This window comes from Pinus tabuliformis, chromosome 2_1 (assembly GCF_031772625.1).
Source record: "Pinus tabuliformis cultivar Carrire ecotype Pingquan chromosome 2_1, CPIR1, whole genome shotgun sequence".
Lineage (NCBI taxonomy): Eukaryota > Viridiplantae > Streptophyta > Pinopsida > Pinales > Pinaceae > Pinus > Pinus tabuliformis.
The window spans coordinates 897,815,048-897,842,666 of record NC_142299.1 but is presented as its reverse complement, the minus strand read 5'-3'; the positions used below and the strand labels follow the sequence as shown (position 1 = coordinate 897,842,666).

Below are 27,619 nucleotides of genomic sequence, written 5' to 3'. Positions count from 1 at the left end.
GGCGAGAACAGAAAACAAAATATACACAAAGATTTTCCCCTGGATCCCAAAACTGTGGACTACTAGATTGACTTTTCATTATATTCCTTTTAATGTTACAATACATATATATACATGTTGGATCATTCAGAAACCCCAATCCATTAACTATGGATTAGAAGATAATCATAGTTCCCTTGACCGAATCTACAAAATACCATGAGCAGAAAACCATCATGCCCAAAACCATATGGAAAACCCATGCACAAAACCATGGGTAGGTCCGCCCACCATCTTTGGGTCTACCCCCATCCTTGGGTCCGCCCAACTATTATTGGGTCTGCATAAAAAAAATGGGGACCACTTGTTTTTCTTTCCACACAAGGGGTCACAAGAGAGTTTTGTCATTGGTCTAGGCTTGCAACCCCCATTGTTTCTCCACACCAAGAAAACTTCTCAATGCTCACAAACTTCATCAATGCATTTGCAACATTCTTCAAAGTGCCCACCTTTACCAGCAACATCTTTTTGTCCTCAACCATATCCCTCACAAAGTGATACTAAACATCAATGTGCTTTGTCTTTGAATGATAAGCAGGGTTCTTAGCCAAGAAAATTGCACTTTGGTTGTGATAGTCTATTCTTATAGCTCATTGTACCAACCCCATACTTGAACACAATCTTTGCAACCAAACTGCTTTCTTGCCTGCATAAGTGGTTGCCATGTATTCAGCCTTTATAGTTGAAAGTGCCACTACAGACTGTCTCTTACTCATCCAACTGACTGCTCCTCCAAATAGGTTAAGCACATACCCACTTGTAGATCTTCTTTGATCCAGATCTCCAGCCCAGTCTGCATCAACAAACCCAAGGATGTCCAAAACTTTGTCCAATCCTGGTCTTCCTTGGTAGCACAAACCATAATCACTAGTGCCACACAAATACTTGAAAATCTAAGTCACCTGACATGGGGATTCCAGATTCGTAGGACACAGGGATTCGAGAGTCGGATTCAAACACGATGAGATCCATGTTGGCCAATGCCAACTCAACACTGTTGTCTAGACCCATATCATCAGGAAAGACATCCCACATCTTTGTCTTTCCCCTCAACCACTCTTCCCTCTGCCTGTAAATAAGACGAAAGTCGGTGTGCACATACACCATTGTCTCTGCCCTGGACTACTCAAGCCTACTCTTCTTCACACTATACAAATTCCCATATGTGCTCCAATTCCTCTCGCAACAAGAGGATGAAGTCACCTGAGAGAGGAGCCTCATGGCTAACTACTGAAGAGGAGGGCTTGTTGCCCCATGATTTGCCTACCAAGAATAGGGCTTCTTAGCTCCCCTGTCTCTAATCACATCATATCCTGCAAATCGACCAATGCCAGTGGAAAACTCTGCAAAGGCATCCTCCACCTTATCAAGGGATGCTCTATCCTAGAAAACCCGCCTGAATGCATCTTTCCTCCCCTGTAATATTTCACCATCCATGTGAGGAGGGAATCTACGAGAAGGTCCACCATTCAGCCACTCATGGTTGTAGTATTTTGGGTTCAATGAGTGAGAAAAACAATGTAAAGGTGTGCAATTCTTGTCCCATCTGCTGACAAGAATATCCTGTATAGTACCACAGAAGGCCTATGGTGATGTCTTATACTCGGGGCACTCACTCTGTAGAATAATGCTCCTCACAGACTCAATCATGGAATCCCATCCCTCATAAACCTCTCTTAGGATGGGTTTGTCTGTATCTGCAAATCAAAGCAAAGAAACAATAGGGTCCATGCTCTGAATAATTAGATCTACCCTCTCCCACCAAGCATCATCTAGCACTGTGTTCTTCACTCTTTTAGAGGCTACTTGATTTGTCTTTCTCCAAAAAGACCAAAACTCAGAAATAACCATGGCCCCAAGAGCGGTCTTGACCTCCCTCAACCTCTTCAACATCATGAATGAAGAGGCAAACCGTGTATCAGCAATCTTCAACAATGATAGATTGTTGTACTCCTTGTAGATAGTGATGGCATTTGTATGATTTTGCACAAAGTCACAGATAGGTCGTGCATCCTCAATAATGTTACCAATACAAAACACATCAGAAGCAATGGATTTCAGTGCTAAGTTTAATGAATGGACAATGCAAGGTGTCCAAAACACTTGTGGATATTTAACTTCCACAATCATGCCAGCAATCTTGCAAACAGGTGCATTATCTGTAATGATTTTCACACAAGAATCAACACCTACATCTTCAATAACTTTAATAAATAAATCACTCATAAATTGTGCATCCTTGTAATCTCCAAGTGTATCCACTGCTTTCAAGAAAACTGGACAATTCAAGGAAGACACCATGAAGTTGATGATTGGGTGTCGTGCTTGATCCGTCCATCCATCAGAAACAATGCTAACCCCAGATGTTGGCCATGATGCTTTAATAGGCTCAAGCATTTTTTGCACCTCTTTTTTGCCTTCGTCAACAATGTGGTTCTAAGCTTCTCTGAACCAAGAGGCACATACCATGATGGAGACCCATGAGTTAGAGCTCGACACATTTCAATAAATAGAGGTGAGTGTGCAACATTAAATGATATAAAGTTTTGATAAAAAAAAAAGGCAATGGTGAGATCAAACTCTTCTCGTTTCTATTTTTGAAAGATCTTGTCCACTGGACCAAGTGAAATTGCTCTTCTTTTTGCTACTTGTCCCCCAACAGAACTCTCAAATGAAAATTTGGTGGTGCCTTTCCTCAAAAATGTAAGGGGGTCTTCATTCTTGGTTTTTCTTGATTTTGCAGCCACATTTGCCATACCAACAGTGAACTCCTTTTCCATTTCTTTCCTCTTTTGTAAAGGAACGGCTTTACAGGCTTCAATTCCACAACCTGATAAAGCCAACAAATGGCCTTTCACACGATAATATGTGCTTTTGAAATAAAAGTGGCAAAAGTTGCATCTCCATTGCACATTGCCTCCTCCCTTCCCCTTGGTGTTTGTCCCATCCTCTCTTATGACATATTTCCACAAGGGATATTTCTCAATGTTGTCTTTAGGTCTTCCTCTTCCCTCAACATTACTTGCAACAGACTCTGATGATATTGGGGGAGGAGAGGCATCTCCAATGGAGACATTCTTCCCCTTCCTTTGCCCCCTAACTGCTGCCCTTGATTGAGCCATGAATACTGTAAAAAAAATAAACAAAACATGCACAAATTTGTAAAAAAAAATCATATACAAACTGTTGTAATAGAAATGCAAAAAAATAGAGATGAAATGCACTTACCTGGTGCTTGAATCTCCTTGTCGAACGCTCCACACCCTTAGCTCCTTGCCCACAACTCAATGTATGCAAAACTGAAAGAGATAAATGGTAAATGAATGAAGGAACAACGCCTTTTTATGCCCGTGGGTTTCCCTTTTTTGGGATTCGAATCCCAAAATCGAGACACATACGGGATCCGAGCATGTCCTGTTAGGACACGACGTGTCCCATTCTGATATTCGAATCTCCAACGAATCGTGTCCAATTCGTGGGATTCGGGCACGTAGCCTTCTTTGAGTGAATCCGATTTCTTAGCTGAAAACCCACTTCACTGTTGTCAAATGCTCCTTCCCTGGTTTCGACATAAACCTGCTCAATACTCCCACTGCATGTGCAATCTCTGGTGTCATGTCCCTTCCTAAATTATTAAGATTAATTTTTGTATTATGGGGCCAATTTTGGAGCTAGTGGACCCCATTCGATTTTATTAGGAGATTAGACTTAGGAAAAGTCATGTGTTGTAGTTAAGTTACACATGGAGGCCACCCTCACTAGGGAAAAACACACCCCTAGATTGATCGGCATGGAGGTGGTTAAGTTTTGCATGATGTTGGTTAAATGAGGGCCCACGATGGAGGACGAATTGTAGGGAAAAGTGCTCCATGAAATCTATATAAGAAAAGCAGTTCTCCTCATCTCATTCATCTTTTTGGGTATATCGATTTCTCATGGTTGCTCGAGTTGTTTAGCCGAGTCACTCGTTGTTTAGCACGAGTTCTTCAAGCGAAGGGCTCACTCTTTCTTCGGGGGACTTCAACTACCACCCTAGGAAGGTTTTATGCATTTCTTCAGGAGGAGGATCTCATTGTGATTTTTAGCAGTGGCATTCACTTCCAAGTGGTGTGTATTACTAGTGGGGATGCAATCGAGAGGAGGTCGAGTTTGTAGGAGGTCGAGTTTGTTGTTGGTGTCTTGCAGCGAAGTTCAGGCGTGAGATTTTCCAAAGAAGAGGCTAGGGAGGATTATCGACATTTGGGAGAGTTTGGGAACTGGTTGAACTTGTTGCTTGGCAGTGTGACTTTTGCACTACCTGGGCCAGCGCAAAGGCAGTACTAGGAGTTCACTTGGTGGGTAGAGTAGCATCCCTTGAGGCTGAGCTTTCTCGTGAAAGTTAGAGGGGATACTTGGAGTGGTGTTTGCTTCCCTTTCAAAGCTTGGAGGAGGATTGCGTGGTCATTTGTTGCAGGCCGTATTCTTGGAGCAATTTGGAGGGCGTAGGCCATACAGGAGGCTGAATTTTGGAGGTTGGGTTTAGGCCAAACCCTTTCTGGGTTTTTGTGGGTTTAGTACAGGAGACGAGATTTCTTGCAGTTCCTTTCCAACCAGCAGTGCAGTTACTGGGAGACAATGCAGAGCATTAGAGGAGCAGTTATCTTTCCAACATTGTGATTATTGTTGAAACTTGAAACATGGGTTCTGTCAAGCTTGCCCTTGAGGCAAGCCCGGGTTCATTTCCATACTATTGTACATGCTCCATTCCATTAATAAAAAGGCTCAGCTAATTCTCATTTCTGATGTGTATTGAGTATTTGTTGATCGTTTTTATCTTTTTGTGTATGAATCGTATTTTCTTTTGCATATCATTGTTTGTTTAAGTTTGGAACATTACATCTGGTCTGGTGCAAATGATTGCGTACATCATGCTACCAACTGCACTGGCATATGGAATATGAGACATGTCCTCTTCCTCTTCTTGTCTCTTAGGACATTGTTTAGTAGATAACTTTACACCTCTACAGGAATACGAACCTTCATTAGTTTACTATCCTGCATATTAAACCTCTACAATATTGTCTTAACTTTCGACATATTTCCTCTAGTTTAACCAGAGCTTCCTATTTGCCCGATCTCATTTAATTTCCATGCCCAAAATATAGTTTGCAGCACTGAGATTCTTCATGTCAAATTTGGAGGACAATTGAGTCTTCAAATCTTGGATAATTTCTTTGTCATTTCCAATCAACAACATACCATCTACATACAAGACCAAATAAATAACATGGTCACCAATTAATTTAAAATACACACAGTGACCCGCTTTGCTTCTGGTGAAGCCAAGTCCCCGTATATATGTATCAAATTTCTAATACCACATGTTTGGTGATTGTTTTAATCCATACAAAGACTTTTTTAACTTGCATACCAGTTTTTTCTTACCCTTCACAGCAAAGCCTTCAAGTTGCTTCATGTAGATCCCTTCTTCCGAATCCCCGTGAATAAATGTAGTCTTCACATCCATCTGTTCTACCTCAAAATCAAAAGCAACAGCAACAGATAAAAGTAATCTAATAGAAGCTAACTTGGCAACAAGAGAAAAAATATCACCAAAATCAATTCTTGGCACCTGGGAATAACCTTTTGCAACCAACCGAGCTTTGTATTTCTCCACCTTGCCTTTTGCGTTCATCTTCTTCTTAAACACCCATTTGCTTCCAATGGGTTTCCTTCTAGCTAGCAACTCCACCAGATCCCAAGCCTCATTTTTGTCCAAAGATGCCATTTCATCAACCATGGCCTCTTTCCCGAGTTTGTCATCCTCTGAACCTCCTACCTCTCTGACAGTTCTCGAATCATCATTAGTAATTGATAAAGAAAATTTGAACAGAAAGCTGATGGACTATACCTTTATGGTTGCCTTGAACTGATATTCTCAAAACTGGATTTTGTGGCTCTTCCTCTTTTGATTCTTGTTCTCCCGTAGATTATGATTCTTCCTCCTTTAAGCTCAAACTGTATCTTCTCAAGTTCCATTGGTAGGACTTCATGTTTAATAACATTTTTCACCTCTCTAAACAACACATCTTGGTTGTACACAACCTTCCTTGTTTCTGGGTTCCAAAGCTTATAACCTTTTAAACCATCCTTATACCCAGTAAAGATGCACGTTTCAAATTTACTATCCAACTTGGTTCTTTTCTCCTTTGGAACATGAACATATGCATCACAGCGAAATACCCTCAAATGTGAAAGGGAGGGTTTCTTACCTATCCATACCTCATGTGAAGTATTATCCTCTAACACTGATAAAAGTGATATGTTAAATAGGTAACATGCAGTCTCCACTACCTCTGCCCAGAATTTATGCCCTAATCCAGCGCCACTGAGCATGCTTCTTGCCTTTTCCATCAACAACATGTTCATTCTTTCTGCAACACCATTTTGTTGAGGTGTGTATGGAATAGTCTTCTACCATGCTATACCACACTTCTTACAGAACTCTTCAACTTCCTTCTTGCAAAACTCTCCACTGTTATCTGTTCTCAACACCTTAATCTTCTCTATCTAATTTTCCACTAGAGCTTTAAATTCTTTAAACCTGTACACAGAGACTTACCCAGTGATGGAACCGACACAAGTCCAAACACATCATTGTGCACAAGCTCTAATATCCCTTTCGCCCTCTTAGCACCCGAGGGAAAACTCACCCGATTCCGTTTCCCCTATACACAATGTTCACAGAAATGGAAATCTAAAGAGCAATTAGACATACCTGTGAAAATTTCTAGATAGAAATCCAACTACAGTGGCTGATATTATTTCTTCTACTTGTTAATTTAGAAATAAGTTATTCACAGTGTTTCTACAGCAAACATCGAAATAAATTCTACTACAGCCTTCACAATTAAAATACGTTGGAAAGTAAATGCAAGGAAAAATAATAGCACAAGTATAAGCACAATGACACAGTTATTTTTGAAAAATTGTCGCTAGAAAAACCCAATGCGGAAAAACCAGTGCAATAGATGAGGGTTTCCTTATTAATCTTCAGCAAAAAATCTCATGTACAAGATACAACCAGCAGAATAGAAGAGGAATCTCTGTGAGAAATTTACTAACAGTTCTCTCACACTTCCCGGCGAGATTCTGATCCAGGAGAGGACCTGATGCCCCCTCAGTGTCTCACAAGGTCAGCGTCTGCATGAAGACTACGCAATCCTAGCATCAGCCTCTGTGTTGTCCCTTTCTGTTGTCCCTTCTCTACTCTGTGTTTTCTGCTCTTGCACTCAGCATTAATGCTACTACCCTCTCTCTCCTCCTCACCTGCAACTCTCCCTCTGAATCAATTTCCTCTTGCCGAACTTCGATTAGTGAGAAAATTGATTTTACTAGGGTAATTGAGTATTTGCCTAGTGTGTTTTCCAAAAGCCCATCGAAGTCCTTATAATCCTCTAGTTAAGAACCAACAGCCCAAATTAGATTCTAATCAATGGCTCAGATCATTTGGACTCGATCTTCGTCTTCTTCTAGACGTTTCACCCACAATTAGATTAATACCCTTTAATTATTTTGATTTCTTAAGTTTAGACTTATGGTCTCATTAAAAATAATTAATTATATTAATAAACTGTCTCTAGGTGGAATTTCCCAAAATGATTTCTGTGTATTGTGGAGTACATGTGTCCAAGCCTCCCTGCAAATTTTGAGACTTGGAGCACATACGATGCTACCAGAAATCAACAATACCTTCTATCATACCATTACCATGCAATATTTGAAGGCCCTTCTCTCCAATATGCCCAAGCCTTTGATGCCATAGCATGGTCTCTTCTCCAGAGACCACTAGATTTTTTGCTCCACTTTCAGGAACCACAAAACTGTTGCACCCATCAATAATAATGCTACCCAAAAGCTTGTACAAAGTTCCAATCTGAACTCCCCACATCAATACCAGTGCTCCCCGAACCATCATGCAGGTATCTTTCTCGAACACTGTTTTCACACCTGCATCACCCATCTTGCTTACAAAAATCAAATTTTTGGCCAATATAAGAGTATGCAGAACACCAAGAAGTGTTCTAATCCTTCCACCTTGAAACTTCAACTTGACTTTTCCATGTCCGATGATTTTGGCCTTCCTGTCATCCTCTAATAAAACATCACCACCGTCATATTTTTCATACTTGTAGAATCACTCCCTATGGGGAGTGAAGTGAAAGCATGCACCTGAGTCAATCAACCATGCCTCATGATCTACATGTGTACTTGAAGAAACTAAGTACACATCCCCACCTTTATCTGAGGTGGTTTTCGCCTCTGCAAAAGAAGCATCATCAGATCCCTTTCCTTTCTCAAGAGTTTTAAATTTACAACCTTTTTGTAGTGCCCTTCTTTTTCACGTTTCCAACACACCTTTACATGTTTTCTTGGAGATTTAAATCTCCCTCTAGATTTAGATCTCCCACTCGAGAACTTATTTTTGTTTATGTTCTAGGCCCATCCTTGTACAGAGAAAGCATCTCCATTCTGGCTCTCCATATTTTTCCGTCTCATCTCCTCTAACAGCATGGATGAGACTATTTCATCAAATTTCAAGGTAGTTGTATTGCTACCTATATTGCAACAACCAAACTATCCCATGAATCTGATAGAAAACATAACAAACTGATGAAATTATTTTTGTTTATGTTCTAGGCCCATCATTGTACAGAGAAAGCATCTCCATTTTGGCTCTCCATATTTTTCCGTCTCATCTCCTCTGACAGCATGGATGAGACTATTTCATCACATTTCAAGGTAGTTGTATTGCTAGCTATATTGCAACAACCAAACTATCCCATGAATCTGATAGAGAACATAACAAACTGATGCACTTATCTTCGTTTGAAACTTTTATATTGACAGCTAACAACTGGCTTACCACAATATTATGGACGTTCAAATGCTCTCCATCCTTCATCCTCAGGTTATACAGTTTTTTCCATAGGAATAGTTTATTCACCAAAGACTTGGATTGGTACAAAGTCCCTAACTTGACCCACAAATCCTTCATCGTAGCTTCCCTTGATACATTCAACAATACTGAATCTGAGAGACACAAACGTATTGTTCTCTTCGCTTTCCGATCTAACTTCTCCCAGTGTTCTGCAAACATTTCTATCAGTGTCATGCCTAGATCTAAAGCAATCCACTAACCTCGGACTACCAACAGATCCTCCATCTTGAGCTTCCACAACTCAAAACTCTAACCATTAAATTTCTCGATCTCTATCCTTCCACTATTCACCATCTTCTTTCACCGCAAGAATCGATCCCGCAAATCTCCCACTGAACAGGGTCTACCATAGGCCCAAGCAAAACCCCCCAACAACAAAGGCGTCCCCTTGAAGTTGAATCAAATCTAATACCAAATGTACATTTTACCCTGTACAGAAATTACCTGCAAACGAATTCTTCAAACAGAAAAAATAAACAATGGCGAGAATAGAAAACAAATATACACAGAGATTTCCCATGGATCCCAAAACTGGGACTACCAAATTGATTCCCTTGATCGGATCCCTTGACACTATTATTTCGTTGATCTTGTAATATCACACATTCAAGTTTAGGTACGTTCTATGCTTAGAGCAATTTATTTCAATTTTCACAGTTAACTCAATATCTTTTCCAGAGTAGCAATCACATCAGCATAACAGTAAACTACAGATAGAACATAAACATAAATCGAAGAAGACAAGCCAAGACAAGAGGACACAAGATGTGGCACTAGCCAGGGACAAACCCCAATGTGGGGAAACCCTTGATCAATTCTTCTCAGCAAAGAGAGAGAGAGAGAGAGATAGTACATATACAACAAAAGTCAACATTTTGACTTATCTAAATAAGAGCATAGATCATCTCTAAGTAAATGATACATGAGGTAGTTGAACCAGTTGAAGACATGCTAATTCAACTGATTCTCCCAGGTGACTCCATCACATGCTGCACCTATCATTGTGCTACTACTCATCATCATGTTGGAACTCATCGTGTTGCACCCATCATCACTGTCTTGCATCTCATCATGCTTCACTGATCATGACTGTACCCATCATTTTACTATTGTACTATGCATTGTTGCTCCATGTACTCGCTGCACCAAGTACCATTGTTGCACTATGGTTGATGCACCATGTACTTGTTGTACCATGTATCCACCATGAACCATTGTTGCACCATGTACTTGTTGTCCCATGCCTCCACCATGAACCATTGCTGCTATGTACATCTACCAATTTGGCTCCCATAGACTGCCCAACAATCTGATCCAAACTGACCCAAAGAATGGATCCAACACATATCACAATTGTTGCTCCAAGACTGTTGTACACCATTGTTTGCACTGTTGTGCCTGCACTTCTGGTTAGGGCTTGTACCACTGCCCTTAACCCAACACACAGTCAGCAAGACTAGCCCTCAAGGGCTGCAGCCTGCCTGGGAGAGGCTCCTCCCATGCCACGTTGGCCTAGCTTGCTGTAGCTTTTCGGCCTCCTCCAAAACATGCCCAAACAATCACCCAAATACCAGTGTTTGCTCCTCTCCTCGGCCTAGCAGCTTGCGCTGAACAACCCTTGAACAACCTTAATAAATTGTGGCCTGGGTTAGGAGGGACTCATACTAATCCCAAATCAATTCCAAGAGAGAGTGAGCTATATCACTCTCACTGACCCGAAGTGAGTTCCAATTAATCCCAAACCAATGTAGGTCATCCTAGCATAGGGAGTACGGTAGATACACACTGCATCCATCAGTACTACTATGGTCCCTAACCCCATTTCCCTGCTAATTGGCTAATGAGAGGTACTTCCCATGAGTGCCAGACTACATGGGTAGGATGCCTTGACAGGAGAACCACTCATCCTGTCCATAAGTCGCCATGGGGTATCATAGGGGAAGGCTGAACCATTCATCCTGTACACAACGCACCACTAGGGTAGGGTGAGTTGCCCTATCGTCACTTGTTGCTCCAAGAAGTACCCCAAGCCCCCCGGAGCTCAAAGCATGCATCATACAGGACCCTCATAAGAGGGTCTCTCAAAGACTCCAAGTCATTCTGGAAAATCACAAATTTGACCTTTCCCCGGGGCTTCAACAAAATGTCTGCGACCTGCACATTAGTTCCAATGCGATGGAGCCTTCTTGCTCATCGATGTAGCATATCCCAGATAAAGTGGTACCTGATGTCTATATATTGGAGCAAGCATAGAATACGAGATTCCTCAATAATCGAATCCCCCTTTGGTTGACAAATAAAGATCACAGTGGTATCCATCATGTGTACAAACAATTCACTGAAGAGCTTCCACAACCAGGCAGCTTCACACGAGATCATACTCGTAGGAATGTATTCAGTCTCAATGGTGCTCAAAGCAACTGTCTTTTGCTTCCTGCTCATCCAGTTTAACGAGCAGAACCCAAAGAGAACCAGCATCCAAAAGTGCTTTTGCAATCCTCCACACTGCCTGCCTAATCAGCATCAGAATAATCATGCAACGTCACATTTCCGACAATGTATCTCAATCCATGAGAGACTGTGCCTTGAAGATATCTCAAATGATTCTTGGCATCAATCCAATGGAGCTCAACCAAATATGAGCTCAACATGCTAACTGCAAAACATATATCCAAACGAGAGTTCACTAAGAACATCAATGCTAGAAAGAGTTTATGAAACTCAGAGGCATTTCCCAAATCAGGTCCAACATCCCTACCACATAACTTCTGAAAGTTAAGCTCCATCGAGGTAGTCACGGGCTTGTAGTTCACCATTCAAAATCTGAAATCCAACTCCCTCTTACTTTTGCAAATGAGAGGGTCAGCACCTGTCAGAAGAGGTCGTCCTCAAAAGGTGCCAGTATGATAGGTCTATCATCCACAACCTTCAAGCAATGGTTTGGATCGGCTTCACTAATAGTGAATCTCAACTTCATCAGACAGCTATCATTCCTCTCATATTAAGCCCGGGGTGTTTTGCTTCAAGCCATAAAGGGCTTTCTTCCATTCTTGGCATCAATCCAATGGGGCTCAACCAAATATGAGCTCAACATGCTAACTGCAAAACATATATCCAAACGAGAGTTCACTAAGAACATCAATGCTAGAAAGAGTTTATGAAACTCAGAGGCATTTCCCAAATCAGGTCCAGCATCCCTACCACATAACTTCTGAAAGTTAAGCTCCATCGAGGTAGTCACAGGTTGCAGTTCACCATTCAAAATCTGAAATCCAACTCCCTCTTACTTTTGCAAATGAGAGGGTCAGCACTTGTCAGAAGAGGTCGTCCTCAGAAGGTGCCAGTATGATAGGTCTATCATCCACAACCTTCAAGCAATGGTTTGGATCGGCTTCACTAATAGTGAATCTCAATTTCATCAGACAGCTATCATTCCTCTCATAGTAAGCCCGGGGTGTTTTGCTTCAAGCCATAGAGGGCTTTCTTCCAACTACATACATGAGATTCCCGATCATGAATCTCAAACTCCTCGGGTTGTTCCAAACCTGTGGACCTGCTACATGAAGGGAATGGTCACCTTGTAAGATTTTCCTTCGACACATCTCAGACATGTACCTTCATGCTCTTCATGAATTCAGGCATACCTGTCACCATCTGACTCACAACGGGTAGGGCCCCATAAGAAGCAGACCTCTAGTACTATAGATGAGATGTGTCAACTGACATGGTCCCTAATGGACTTCCAGCAACTTGATACAAATTGCCAACTGTGAACCTATGAGTAAAAGCATCTTTGAAAATTCTATTTTCAAACACATACCTTTCCATCGATGAATGCCACCCTGAAACCTTTGATTTCCATTGCCGAAATGGACACCAGGTCCTTCTTGTGATCAATACATAAAAGGAGATTCTTGTAAATGAATAGAGTTACCCTCATTCAATTGAGGGGTAACATTCCCTACACCCTTTCCATGATAGGTGGCATTGACTCCAAGTATAATCCCATGATTGTTTCCCTCTCTACCAAATTAGAGAGAGCAGCGTTCTATCCGAGGAAGTGCCTTGAAGCACTACGATCAATAAGCTAGATTCCCAAAGAGTCTGGAGGAGAAGGCCAATATAAGATAATGCTTATTTATCTTATCAGAAACATCAGTTGATTCTTCATACCTGGGGTTCCTTGCTTTTTTTGAAGAGTCAGTTATTTCCTTGATGACCTGCATTACCTATCATTCCTCCAATCATTGAAGATGTCCCTGGAATGATTGTTATCATCACCAAGTGATGTATCCCTTCCATTTGGGCACTCCTTCGCATTATGGCCAAACTTATTACAAACAAGGCATCTGCCTTTCCTTCCACCCTTAGATCCAAACTTCCCATTGAAGTGATCTTTAGGTAGGCCATCAAAAGCTTCTGCTGCGCCATTCTAATAATATTCTCTACTTCGACTTCACCCTTAGTGAATTTGAAGAGGGATGAGGAATCCATTGATCCTTTTGTCCTTTCCAACCTGTCTTCGATGATTGCTCTTTCACTCTTGCTTGGGCTTTGTCTTCACCTCAGCTCTGATACCATGTTAAGTTTAGGTATGTTCTATGCTTAGAGAAATTTATTTCAATTTTCACAGTTAGCTCAACATCTTTTCCAGTTTAGCAATCACATCAGCGTAATAGTAAATTGCAGATAGAACATAAACATAAATTGCAGAAGACAAGCCAAGACAAGAGGACACAAGATGTGGCGTTAGCCAAGGACAAACCCCAATATGGGGAAACCCTTGATCAATTCTTCTTATATGTTCTTCAATAGTTCAGCAAAGAGAGAGAGAGAGAGATATTACATATACAACCAATGTTTTTAAAACCGGAACCGGTGACTGGACCGGTCCACCTAATGAACCGGTTTACCGACCGGAACCGGTCTAACCGGGACTTGTTTGGTCTAAACGAACCGATTTTAAAAAAATACATTAAATAATTAATTTTTAATGAAACAAAACTATTTTTAAGATGTAAAACCATGATTCCAAGCCAATAGAGACAAAATATGCAAGTTTGCTCATTTATATACCATGCAAAGGTGAATATATCAAAATGGCACCGAGTGCAATACATATCATCGAAAAAACAGCAAAATACATAAGAAATGAGGCTCTAAATGGCCTATAAAGTCCAAAAACAATGTTGCAAGCTATGAGGCCATTGGCCTACTACAAGTCTACAGTGTACACATGATCAATCATCAAGTCCATCACCACTACTAGACACAGGATCATCATCAGGAGCTACATAGACATCATCTGGTTCAGAGTCTGAGGATGCCTCAGCCTGATCTGCAACATCAGTATCAATGCCACCAATGACAATAGAAGTGGACCTAATGGAAGCACGAGTTTGTCGACCTGCACGACTAGTGCCTTCCATTGGTTCCTTGCCTTTCCTTGATGCCGCTACTGATCCTGGTTCTGATGCCGCCACATAATCTGCCTCATCCCCCGCTAAAGCCATGTCGATATCAAAATCAGCCTCAAACACAGGATCTTCAGTCTCCTCCACCCATTCTGATGTTGGATCAATATCGTCCAACATAATGGGATCTAGATCAGGTGATTTGCTCATCATTTGGTTCCTGCTCAGTCGAAGGTTGTATTGCAGATCATTTAACCGTTTTTGTTCCAAACGGTTTCTCTTCTTCGTGTGTATGCGCTCAAAAACAGACCAATTGCGCTCACAACCTGAAGCACTGCAAGTTTGACTGAGGACTCTAATTGCAAACCTTTGCAATTGAGGACACTGGCCACCAAATGACTCCCACCAATGTGCTGCAAAGAAAAAGACAATAATTAGTAACTTAGTTTATAATTTGAATTGTAAAGAACGTAAACAATTTTAACTTGAAATGAAAAACAAAATGGAAATTGGAATTGCTTACCTGGTTGGTCCACATCTCTTGCCATCTTTGCCAAGTTTTTGCCAAAAGTACCACTTGCCATATTGAAAATAGTAAGCTGTCTATGTATTTCCAACTGGTCTACATTGTTAGGGACCATGCGCTCCAAGCAATCAATCAATCCAGCTCTGACCTCCCCATCATGCTGATCTCCTAGCCGATTTTTATAGTGATACCTTGGTTTCAAAAAATACCCGGCTACATGTATAGGACGATGGAGTTGATTGTTCCATCTGTTATCAATGATCTCCCATATACGGCCATATTTAGCTAACTTGTCCTTGTAAGTTGCCCGTATCTGCTCCTTTGCCTGATCCATAGCTTCATAAATGTAGCCCATGGCCAATCTTTCCCCATCCACCAACCTTAGCACCTTAACAAGGGGCTCGGTAATTTTCACAAGCTCTACAGACCTTTTCCAAAAATAAGTGTCTAACACTTTCTTTTTGGTGTCTTTTCCATCTGGTCTACGAGCCCACCGAGATTCAGACCATTCTTCAGAGGAAAACATTTTCTACAAGTTTTTATGTTGACCATTGAGATATTGCAACGTGAGGAAGTGAGTTGCAAATCTCGTAATTGCAGGCCTAACAAGCTCTTTGCCTCCAGTGTGTTTCCTCATTAGGTTCAATACCCATGAGTGGTTGTAAATGTATTTTGTAATGCACTTGGCATGCTCTACAGTGTTTTATACCCACTCCACTTTGCCTATATCCTCAAGCATGAGGTCTATGCAATGTGCAGCACATGGAGTCCAAAATATGGTCTTATATTTGGCCTCAAGCATCTTTCCAGCAAGAACATAGTTTGAGGCATTATCAGTGATGACCTGCACAACATGTTGCTCCCCAACTTCCTGAATAACGTTATCCAAAAGCTCAAATAGAAGGATTGCATCCTTTACCTTATCAGATGCATCAACTGATTTCAAAAACATGGTTCCTTGAGGGCAAGAAACAAGGAAATTAATGATAGTGCGGTTCTTTCCATCGGTCCATCCATCTGACATAATGGAACAACCTGTTTTGAGCCATGACTCTTTAAACTCAACCAAATACTCATCAATGGAAGATATCTCTTTTTGCAAAAGAGCTCCCCTCAAGTCATGCATACTAGGGCCTTTGAAGCCCTTTCCTGCAGCTATAACAGAGTCCCACATAGCTTGGTAATAAGGTGAGCGAGCAGCATTAAATGGGATATCTGAATCATACCACCATCTAGCAATGTATTGGTGAGAAGTTTCTTTGCATTGTTTTTTCCAATGTTGATCCAAAGTGGGTTGAGAACTTGGCTGGGAGGAAGTGGGATTAGATTTAGAAGAGGCAATGTTGGCAGAAGATGAGAAATAACTTTGGATGTTTGCTCTTTTTGTTCCTTTTGATGGTTGGCCAACTCCAACAGAAGGATGAACATAGTGAAAGGGGTCATTGGTGGAAGGGATAGAAGTGGAGTCTTGAATCTCATAATCATCATACCCACTCTCTTTCATGGCTTCTATTAATTCCCTCTTCCTTGCAATTTCATCTTGGATGGCCTTCTCCCTAGCCTTATTCTCATAAAAATTTTCAAGCTTGGCAATGTATTCTGCCCTAATAGGACCTAACAGTTCTTTTGGTGCATCACATGGCTTTACTTGGCCTCTTACCCCAGCCAAGTGTTGTTTCAACCTAAGAATACCCCCACCTCCAATAGATTTATGGCATAATTTGCATATCATTTTTCCATTAATTACATCACAATGAACCCATGCACTGTCCTTTCCTTTTGGAGCCATGTTTGCTTGAAATAATAACAATTTGCAAAGAAATCTGCCATTTTAAAAAAAATTGCAGCTAAGAAAAATGGAAAACCAAAGATAAATGTAGAAAAACAAATGCACATGCAAGGCTCAAGCTACAAAATTTGATAGCATAGAGCTAGAGAGTTTATAGCATACATGATAGTTCATAGAAGTGAGAAGTTTATAAGTATAACACATTAAAAAAAAATTCATGGACAGCAGACTCAAATGAGGAATTATCAAGTGCAAATCCTTACCTGGAAATGCAAACTAACTCCCTTAGCCTCCTCTTGAAGATGGCAACTCCACTAATAGCTACACACTATCTCCAAAATAGCTCCAACTCCAACTCCAAGATGACTACTTCAGCAAAAACTCCACACTCTCCAAGCTCATAAACAAACTCACAAACACTCGCAAACACTCCAAATCAATTGTGTGAGACAAATGAGAGTGAGAGGGGTCTCTTATAGCTTGGAGAGGGTGTTTTTGGAGGGAAAATACCTTTACCTCCCCCCCAAAACCCCTAAACCACAAAACAACTGCGCTTTTTTTTCATTAAACGGTGGGCTTGCCATAAACCGGCCACCGGCCGGTTTGATACAAACCAGTCGGTTCCGTCCTAAACCGGCCGGTTTTTACCGGTTAGGGCCAAAATTCGGGCAAACAAGGGAGCTGACCGGGTTTTTAGGCCGGTTCGGACCGGCCAAGTATCTAACCGGCCGGTTTGACCAGTTACCGGTTTTTCTGAGCGGTTTTTAAAACTATGTATACAACAGAAGTCAACATTTTGACTTATCTAAATAAGAGCATAGATCATCTCTACGTAGATGATACATGAGGTAGCTGAACTCAATTGAAGACATACTACTTCAACTCATTCTCCCCGGTGCTTCATCACCATGTTGCACCTATCATTGTGTTTCTCCTCATCATCATGATGCACCTCACCGTTCTGCACCCATCATCATTGTCTTGCATCTCATCATGCTTCACTAATCATGACGGTACCCATCATTGTACTACGCTGAGCTATGCTATGCATTGTTGCTCCATGTACTCGCTGCACCAAGTAGCATTGTTGTCCCAAGTACCATTGCTGCACTACGACTGCTGCACCACGTACTTGTTATCCCATGTATCCACCATGAATCATTGTTGCACCATGTACTTGTTGTCCCATGTCTCCACCATAAACCATCGCTGCTATGTACAGCTACTAATTTGGCCCCCATAGACTGCCCAACAATCTGATCCAATTGACCCAAAGAATGGATCCAACACATATCACAATTGTTGCTCCAAGACTGTTGTACACCACTATTTGCACTATTGTGCCTACACTTCTAGTAAGGGCTTGTACGATTGCCCTTAACCCAACACATAGACAGCAAGACTAGCCCTCAAGGGTTGCGGCCTACCTTGGAGAGGCTCCTCCCATGCCACGTTGTCCTCTAAAGGGGTTGTCCACCTCAACGCAACCCTAGAACTCCAACAGCTTGCTATGGCTTGCCGCCTAGCTTGTTATAGCTTTTCGGCCTCCTCCAAAAGGTGCCCAAACAGTGAACCAAATACTACCATTTGCTCCTCCTCTACTTCGCCTAGCAGCGTGCCCTAAACAACCCTTAAACAACCTCAATAAACTGTGGCCTGGGCTAGGAGGGACACTCTTCCTCCACACTGAGGGTAAGGGCTAAAACCAGCCCTCAAAACAACCCACGCAATCCTTTGTTGTTGTGGTATGGCCTACGGCCTACCACACAACACTCTTGTTGCAATACGACATCCCTCAAACACTACTCCAGCCTATCTGCAAGCCTCCAAACAAACTTATGAAGAGGCTCTTCAACTCGTCCTAGCCCAACGTATATCACAGCTCCCTTCCAACATTTTCGGACACCTGTTTACCATGACAGGTCAAAGCATATTGAGATCAAGTATCATGACAGGTCAAAGCATATTGAGATCAAGTATCACTTCATTAGAGACTATGTCCAAAAGGGAGCTGTCAAGCTTGAGTACATTTCCACAAATGAGCAGGTAGTGGACATTTTCACCAAAGCCTTACCACGCAGCAAGCATGTATACTTCAGAGACAAGATGGGAGTGGTGAGGAACACTTTCCTCGGTAAATGGGAGTGTTAAAATTTGGGTACGAGAGGACAAGTGGTTCCCTAAGGCTTTGAACTTTGGCCTAGGGAAAGTGTCCAAATTTATTTTTTACTTTTCTCCTAGAGTGACTTTATAAGTGGTAAAGTCAATTTAATTTAAAAGTGACTTTATAAGTGGTAAAGTTACATTCTAATTTAAAAGTGACTTTATAAGTGATAAAGTTACATTCTAATTTAAAGGTGACTTTATTAAAGTGAATGAAGAATTAGAAAGTGAAAAAATCACTATGGAAATAAAAGGCTAAGTGGTTCTTTATTTAAGTGGGTGAGTTAAAAAATAGAAAGTGAGAATTAAATGCACATTTATTCTCATCCCTAGATCTAAATGAATCTCGGCCATTAGATCTTAGGGTAACCCAAAAGGTCATTTAGAGAATAAAAGGAGAAGAGAAGAGGAAAAGATCATTCATTCTTTCATGAGCATTTGAGAGAAAGAAAAGAGAGAGCAAGGAGAAAATTTCTAAGCAGTGAGGAAGTGAAGGAGAGCAGCAAGAAGACATTTCAGTGAATCTGGGCAGCAGCATTTATTGGCACGCATCCCAACGAAAAACCATATAGCAGGAGAAAGGCACAGAAATCGAGGAAGAGGGGCAACAAGTTTTGGGCACATTTTTCGAGGTTGGCCATATAGCATTTAATGTTGTTTTATTGCTGTAAAAATTTCTGTTTTGGTTGTTTGTTGATTGGCACGATTTTCGAGGTGGAGTTCAAGCACAGAAATCGAGATAAGTTGTAATTTGTGGTTGCTGGAATTTTTACTGTGTATTTTAGTTTCTCTATAAAAGCATTTTCAGAAATAAATAAGAAATCTCAAATTGGTTTTCCCCAAGAGTTGTAGGGGGTTTTCCAGGGTCACATTGACCAAAAATCACTGTGTTATTTTCTGTATGTGGCTGTCATAATGTTGCTGTGTTTTATTTCTCCAATTCCAGCAATTGCGAAATCTCTAAATTTGTATTTTCAAAAAAATATTATCATTTCCAGATTTTAGAATTTTTATCATGCTTAGATTTAAAACTAAATGCATGGAGTAATAAGGAAAACTGATAACTGGAGTGGGGGTTGAAATTTCTTCATGGTATCAGAGCTTGGTTGGCTGAAAAGTGCAGTTTGGGACATCAAAGTGAAAATTACAGCGAGCTGATTTTTACACAAAAAACAGAAACCTTTACCATAGATTTGAAAATTTCAGTTTGATATAACAGTGAAACATGTCTTTGGGTTTGAGAGTTGAAGACAGGTTGGTTGGGCAGAACAACTATAGTGCATGGAAGGAGAGAATCTAGAGCATCTTTGAAAAAGCAGAAGTCTAGGGCATTATGGTAAATACCACACAGAACCCAGTAGCAGTACCTGTTGACCCTGTACAGTTGGCAGAGTTTAACAAAAAAAATGCTAAGGAAAAAAAATTGATTCTGGAAGGAATCAAAGACCATGTCATTCCTCATGTGAGAAGAAAGACTTATGCACATGAGATGTGGACAGCCTTGACCAATCTTTACCAGAGCTCAAATAAAAACAGAAAAATGGTCCTAAAGTAGAAACTGAAGGCCATTAAAATGGCTAAGACTGACAGTGCTACAGCATACCTCACAAAGATCACTTCAGTGAGAGATGAGTTGGCAACCATAGGTGAGAACATTGCACCCACTGAGTTGGTGAGAATTGCTTTGAATGGTCTTCCCAAGACTTGGGAAAATTTTGTGGATGGCATTGTTGCACGGGAAAACCTTCCCAATTGGAAGAGGTTGTGGGATGATTCCATTCAAAATGAGATAAGAAAGAACCATCTTGGGGCAGCCAAACAAGTGGAAGAGGATGACAATGTGGCATTGTTAGCAAGAGGCAAGAAGGGCAGAGCAAAGAAGCAAGCTTCCAACAGTGGAGGCAAAAGCAAAGGTAAAGGCAAGCAATAGAACAAGGAGGACTATTCCAAAGTCAAATGTTGGAATTGTCAAAAGTTAGGACACTGTTGTTGTGTGTCCGGAGAAGAACAAGAAAGGGAAAGACAAACCCATGGCAGCTTCTGTAGAGATAGAGAGCTTCTCAGAGAGATTTGATCGGGAGTTTGGGTTCATAGCTTGTGAGGCCACTAGTGCAGGATCACCTACCATACAAGTTCAGAGGGAGTGTGCCTTCCCCGCTACTCGCAGAGCATCTTCTAGCGTTTGGTATGTCGACAGTGACGCTTCCCACCACATGACAGGAGTCAGAGAGTACTTCTCAGAGCTTTCACAGGGTGATCTCGATATGGAGGTAGTACTTGGTGATGACAGCATTGTTAGAGCAGTCGGTGTGGGGACATTGACATTTGATAGGGGACCCAAACCTCCCTTGAAAGTGTCAGATGTTCTATATGTGCCTAGAATGAAGAAAAATTTGATATCCGTCTCAGCACCTGAAGATAAAGGGTATGATGTGTTGTTCAAGAGAGGGCAGGTGCTTATATATCCTAGGGGAACTCCAGCTTCTTCAGCTAGAGAGATTGGTGTGCACCATGCCAAGGTGTACAAGTTCTCATTCTAGCCCCTGATGGCATTGAGTAGCAACACCCGAGACAGGACCGACAACAGATCTAGCAGTTCAAAGTTGTGTCAGATTTGGCACCGCATGATGGGGCATATGTATCATGGGGCCTTAAGTACATTGCGGGAGATCACCATTGGTGTGCCAGATTTCAATTCTGATCACCTTGATGTATGCAGAGGATGTGCTATGGGGAAGTTTTCCAGATCCCCTTTTCCCAACAGTGACAGCAGAGCGATCGAGATCCTTGACTTGATTCATACCGATGTGAGTGGTCGAATGTCTCATGTATCCTTGAGTGGCTATGAGTACTATGTTTTAGTTTTATTAATAAGTGAAGACCACTCCAGAAAGCACCTGGATTTATTTCTGTGAAGACCATAGAGCTTGAGGTCTTCAAGCAGGTTTCAAGAGTTTTTTCAAGCTTCTTGTGGAGACCCAGACAGGTAGAGAGGGTATGGGGACGCAGGGAGGATTACCCTTGGTGTAGTTTGTTGATTTTTGTGCTGAGGCAGGGATTAGGAGGGAGTTCACAATTCCTTACTACCCCCAGCAGAATGGGGTTGCAGAGAGGAAGAACAGATCCATTGCAGGGGCTACTAAAGCCTTGCTTCACGATTAGGGGTTACCTTTATTTTTGTGGGCAGAAGCCTGCAACACTGTTGTGTACTTGTAGAACAGGAGTCCACATCGTGCCTTGGGGAATGTGACTCCAGAGGAGGCTTTTTCTAGGAAGAAGCCTGATGTTGGGCACTTTCGTATCTTTGGGTGCCTTAAATATTCTGTCCCCAAGGAGAACAAGACCAAGCTAGAGCCCACTGCGGACAAGGGCATCTTTGTGGGTTATAGTGAGACCTCGAAAGCTTATCGGATTTATATTCCTGCGCAGAAGAAAGTGGTTGTTAAGCGGGATGTGAAGTTCGAGGAGGAGAGAGCTTTCAGGAGGTCACGGGAGTTAGAGCATCCAAAGTCACCTAACCCTCAGGAGCAGTTGAGTCAGTCACAGGGATCCAGTGGTCAGGGATCAGGGGGTTCATCAATTACAGTGTCAGGTCCATCAGTGAGCAGTGGCTCTCAGAGTCAGTGGGTGGTTCTTCGGGCAGCATGCAGGGCAGTCCACAGAATAGTTCACAGGGTAGTCCACTAATGGACAGTTCGCACGGTACTTCAGCATCTACAGGCACAGGTTTAGACATGAGGTCAGTTGACAGGCCTTCAGGAGTTCAAGCTTCTAATGATGATGAGGATTCTTTCACTCCGGTGGGAGAAGTATGCTCAGGGAAGAGGAAGCCCAAGTGGCTTCAAGATACCTTGCGCGAGGCCACATCAGTTGCTGGGCCAAAGAGACAGGTTAGAGAGAGTAAACCACTTGAGCGGTTCTGTAGTTACATGGCATTGGTAACAAGCATTGTTGACTCCGAGCCTTCTAGTTACGAGGAGGCAGCCAGCCAGCAGGTCTGGAGAGAGGCCATGATGGAGGAGTATTCTTCTATTATAAACAACAATGTTTGGGAGGTAGTGCTGAGGCCTAAAGGTAAATCGGTTGTTACTTCCAGATGGCTCTACAAGATAAAGCATGCTGCAGATGATAGCATCGAGAAGTTTAAGGCTCAATTTGTGGCGAGAGGGTTCTCACAGGTAGAGGGAGTTGACTATGAAGAGACCTTCGCTCCCATAGCTCGGTACACATCTATTTGCTCCATTATATCGATTGCAGCAGAGATGGGTTGGAAGATCCACCAGCTGGATGTGAAGACTGCATTTCTCAATGGCTTCATTCAAGAGGAGGTTTATATTGAGCAACCGCAGGGCTTTGAGGTGCATTGGAAGGAGTCCCACGTATGCAGATTGAAAAAGGCACTCTATGGCCTGAAGCAAGCTCCTAGAGCTTCGTACTCGAGGATTGATACATACTTGCAACAGTTGGGTTTCACAAAGAGTGAGGCTGATCCGAACCTATACTTTATTGTGGTGGGTGAGGAGCCTCTCATTCTGGTGTTGTATGTTGATGACTTGATCATCAGTGGTGCAGAGAGACTCATTGAGGGCTGCAAGAGAAAACTTGCTTCAGAGTTTGAGATGAAGGATATCGTCTTGATGCATTATTTTCTGGGATTGGAAGTGTGGCAGGAGGAGGGGCATTTCTTCCTAGGACAAGAGAAGTACATTGTGGATATTCTTAGCAGATTTCACATGGAGGACTGCAAACCCATGTCTACACCTATGATCACTAATTGGATGAAGCTTCACGCTTCTGATTCCGAGTTGGTGGATCCTACTCTATACAGACAGTTGATTGGTTGTTTGATGTATTTGGTCAACACTCAACCAGATATATGTTTTGCAGTTAACAGTATGAGTCAGTTCATGTGTGAGCCCAGGAAAGTGCACTAAGTAGCTGCAAAACACATTCTTCGTTACTTGCAGGGGACAGTGGATTTTGGTCTGGATTATAGACAACGTGATGGAGTGAGACTGGCAGGGTACACGGATTCAGATTGGGTAGGTTGTGCTTCAAATAGGAAGAGTACTTCCAAGTGTTGTTTTGGGTTGGGTTCAACAGTTGTGTCGTGGATCAGTCAGTTACATTGAGTTCAGCTGAGGTAGAGTATATGGCTGCTAGTTTGGCTAGTTGTGAGGCCATATGGCTTCGCAAAATGTTGTTTGCTCTTTGGTCAGGGATTGAGACATTCAGTAATTTACTGTGATAAGCAGAGTTACATAAAAATCATAGAGAATCAAGTTTTTCATGACAAGTCAAAGCATAGAGTTCAAGTATCACTTCATTAAAGACTATGTCCAAAAGGGAGTTGTCAAGCTTGAGTACATTTCCACAAATGAGCAGGTAGCGGACATTTTCACCAAATCCTTACCACGCAGCAAGCATGTATACTTCAGAGACAAGATGGCAGTGGTGAGGAACACTTTCCTCGATAAGTAGGAGTGTTAAAATTTGGGTACCAGAGGACAAGTGGTTCCCTAAGGCTTTGATCTTTGGCCTAGGGAAAGTGTCCAAATTTATTTTTTACTTTTTTCCTAAAGTGACTTTATAAGTGGTAAAGTCAATTTAATTTAAAAGTAACTTTATAAGTGGTAAAGTTACATTCTAATTTAAAAGTGACTTTATAAGTGGTAAAGTTACATTCTAATTTAAAGGTGACTTTATTAAAATGAATGAAGAATTAGAAAGTGAAAAAGTCACTATGGAAATAAAAAGCTAAGTGGGTCTTTATTTAAGTAGGTGAGTTAAAAATAGAAAGTGAGAATTAAATGCACATTTATTCTCATCCCTAGATCTAAATGAATCTCAGCCATTAGATCTTAGGGTAACCCAAAAGGTCATTTAGAGAATAAAAAGAAGAGAAGAGGAAAAGATCATTCATTCTTTCATGAGCATTTGAGAGAAAAAGAAGAGAGAGCAAGGAGAAAATTTCTGAGCAATGAGGAAGTGAAGGAGAGCAGCAAGAAGACATTTCAGCGAATCTGGGCAGCAGCGTTTATTAGCACGCATCCCAAGGAAAAACCGTGCAGCAGAAGAAAAGCACAAAAATCAAGCAAGAGGGACAGCAAGTTCTGGGCACATTTTTCGAGGCTAGACGTACAGCATTTAATGCTGTTTTATTGATGTAAAAATTTATGTTTTGGCTATTTGTTGATTGGCACGATTTTCGAGGTGGAGTTCATGCACGGAAATCCAGATAAGTTGTAATTTGTGATTGCTGAAATTTTTACTGTGTATTTTAATTTCTCTGTAAAAGCATTTTCAGAAATAAAGAAGAGCTCTCAAACTGGCTTTCCACAAAAGTTGTAGGGGGGTTTTTCCAGGGTCACATTGACCAAAAATCACTGTGTTATTTTATGTGTGGGCTGTCATAATTTTGCTGTGTTTTATTTCTGCAATTTCAACAGTTGTGAAATCTCTAAAATAAAATATTGAAAATCTATATTTTGTATTTTTCAATGCATTTGTGTCATTGTCGGGTTGCCTCCTAAGTTTTAGCAGAATTCAGAGTCCAATACGTCTTGTACAGAGTAGAGCAGGTGAATTTGGAATTTTACAAGATTTTCACAATATGGATAAGTAAAGCTACAACAGATTTATACACAATCTGGAACCAGTGACCTGTAAAATAAATGCATTAACTTATTGGTACTGCTTAGAGAAAGGCCTGTAACCGCAATCTGTTAAAAACGTAAAGATAGATTAAGTAGTCATTTGTAGTATAATTATTGCCACACACCCCTTTCTATAGAATAGAGAGGGCTGATGGTTAACCTTCCACACAGTTATTCTGTTGAATCTGTTCATTCCAATATCTTGACACAACTAAAATTTGACAAAGAAATCCAAATGTGATGGATCAGGAAGAATTAAATGAATGCAATTCACATAACAGAAGCCTAAACTCAAAAACAAAGAAAATTGTCTAATGCTAACCGCACAGTTGTAGATATTATTTGGAATATTCAAAACATGAAATCAATTATCCCCATTTCCAATGGTCGCTGTTTTGTAAATTTTATGTGTATATTCAAACAAGTGTATTTCAACACTACCTGCTTTTGACGACGACGACGTTCAGCTTTCCGTTTCTCAATCTCATCAGTAAATGGAACAAATGCACTAGGAGGTAAAAGGTCACTTAGATCAATCTCACACAACTGCGTGGATCAAAGGGAGTACACAACGAGACAGAATTCAGTTAGGGTGAGTGCAACAACAGCTTTGAGGTACAATGAATGAACAGGATACTATACATTACTGACATTCCATGCATAACAAAACTCTAAACACACGTAGTGTATTACCTGAAATGTTGTAGTCAAAGGGAAATGGCTCAAATATCGATAGCGCTTTCTAATGGCTTCTGTTTGTGCAAGTGAATCTAGTTGTAAAATTTTGCCACCAATTCTGCGCAAATGAAAAACAATCATAAGCCAGCTGCAACATAAAATAAACCATATTAAACATTTTAAGCAATGCAAAATAAATATTTATCACTGACAAATCCTCAAATCATCTAACAAGAAACCACACATCATTGTTCAACAAATTTTCCTCATCCATGAATGCAAGTACCTAAGACAACCCTTCCATTTTATAATTGCAACTTAGCTGCAAAGCTTGGGGCAAAGGTATACATACTGCTCATTATAGGATTTAGGATGCAGATTGTGTGATTAGGGAAAACAGTGGTTGCGCAAAATAGAATGCATGGCATTAGCCTGATTTAGAAATCTAACTCCTCTGTAAAACTTAGGGATCATCATTTGTGCGTAATTTATAAATTCCATTGCTGTTAAAATGTGGAACATTGTGTTTCTTTGTCATAATAATTAAATAAGTAATGAAGTAGAGTCACAGGTGTGAGTGTTCATGAGGGCATTGCACAAGTACATGAATTATATGGGAATTACCAAGACTTGAGGGCCAAAGTGGCACATATGAGTGTCGTCTGGGTAAGATAATGTAAGAGGGTGTAAGAGTATTTATGGTTGCAGTAATAATTTAGTTATTAGATAATTTTAAGTGAAATTAAGTTATATGATGAATTCATGTATAATTATATCTCTATCTGAATTAAAGATTACGTCCTTTTTGTGTGTGACTTGTTTGTCAGCGTTGAATGGAAGGATTCCAGGGCCTCCCACAACTAAGCACTCCCAGGAATGCAGACATGTGTGTATGTGAGTGGGGGGGGGGGCAACTGGTGAAGAGATAAACACGCTGTTTCCATTGATATAATGCACTTCAGAAGTTCAGACATCTACTGCTGAGGATTGTCAGTTATGGCATGAGAACTTTGCTCATTTGAAGTTAAACATAGAGCTTGATATTGCTTAGAAAAAAGGGTGGTTAGGACTTCCAATCATACAAGAGAATGCAGATCAATGCAAGGTTGCATGTATGGAAAAACATGAGAGGGAATCATTTCCTTGTGAGGAAGTTTGGAGAGCTAAGAAGCCAGTAAAATAGATTCACATTGATATCTGTAGTCCCAGGTCAATTGGTTCATTTGCCGGAGCCAAATATTTCCTCACTTTTATAGATGACTGCAGAAAAATAATTTGGGTATAGTTTCCAAATAAAACAGAAGCATCTCAAAATTTTCTGCATTTCAAAGCTATCATGGAGAAGCAAAATGATGGAAACAAAAAAAATGGAGG

General features: G+C 41.1%; 1 protein-coding gene across 1 annotated transcript in view; it reads right to left on the bottom strand.

The window, feature by feature from the left end:
• LOC149203549 (RING/U-box superfamily protein) overlaps positions 1 to 27,619 on the bottom strand; it is an 84,332-nt gene that overhangs the window by 13,678 nt on the left and 43,035 nt on the right. The window contains exons 5-6 of the mRNA XM_089403497.1: positions 26,261 to 26,363; positions 26,009 to 26,113 (exon numbers count right to left, since the gene is read on the bottom strand). Coding sequence (XP_089259623.1) covers positions 26,009 to 26,113; positions 26,261 to 26,363 — 208 coding nt within the window. The remainder of the gene's footprint in view (positions 1 to 26,008; positions 26,114 to 26,260; positions 26,364 to 27,619) is intronic.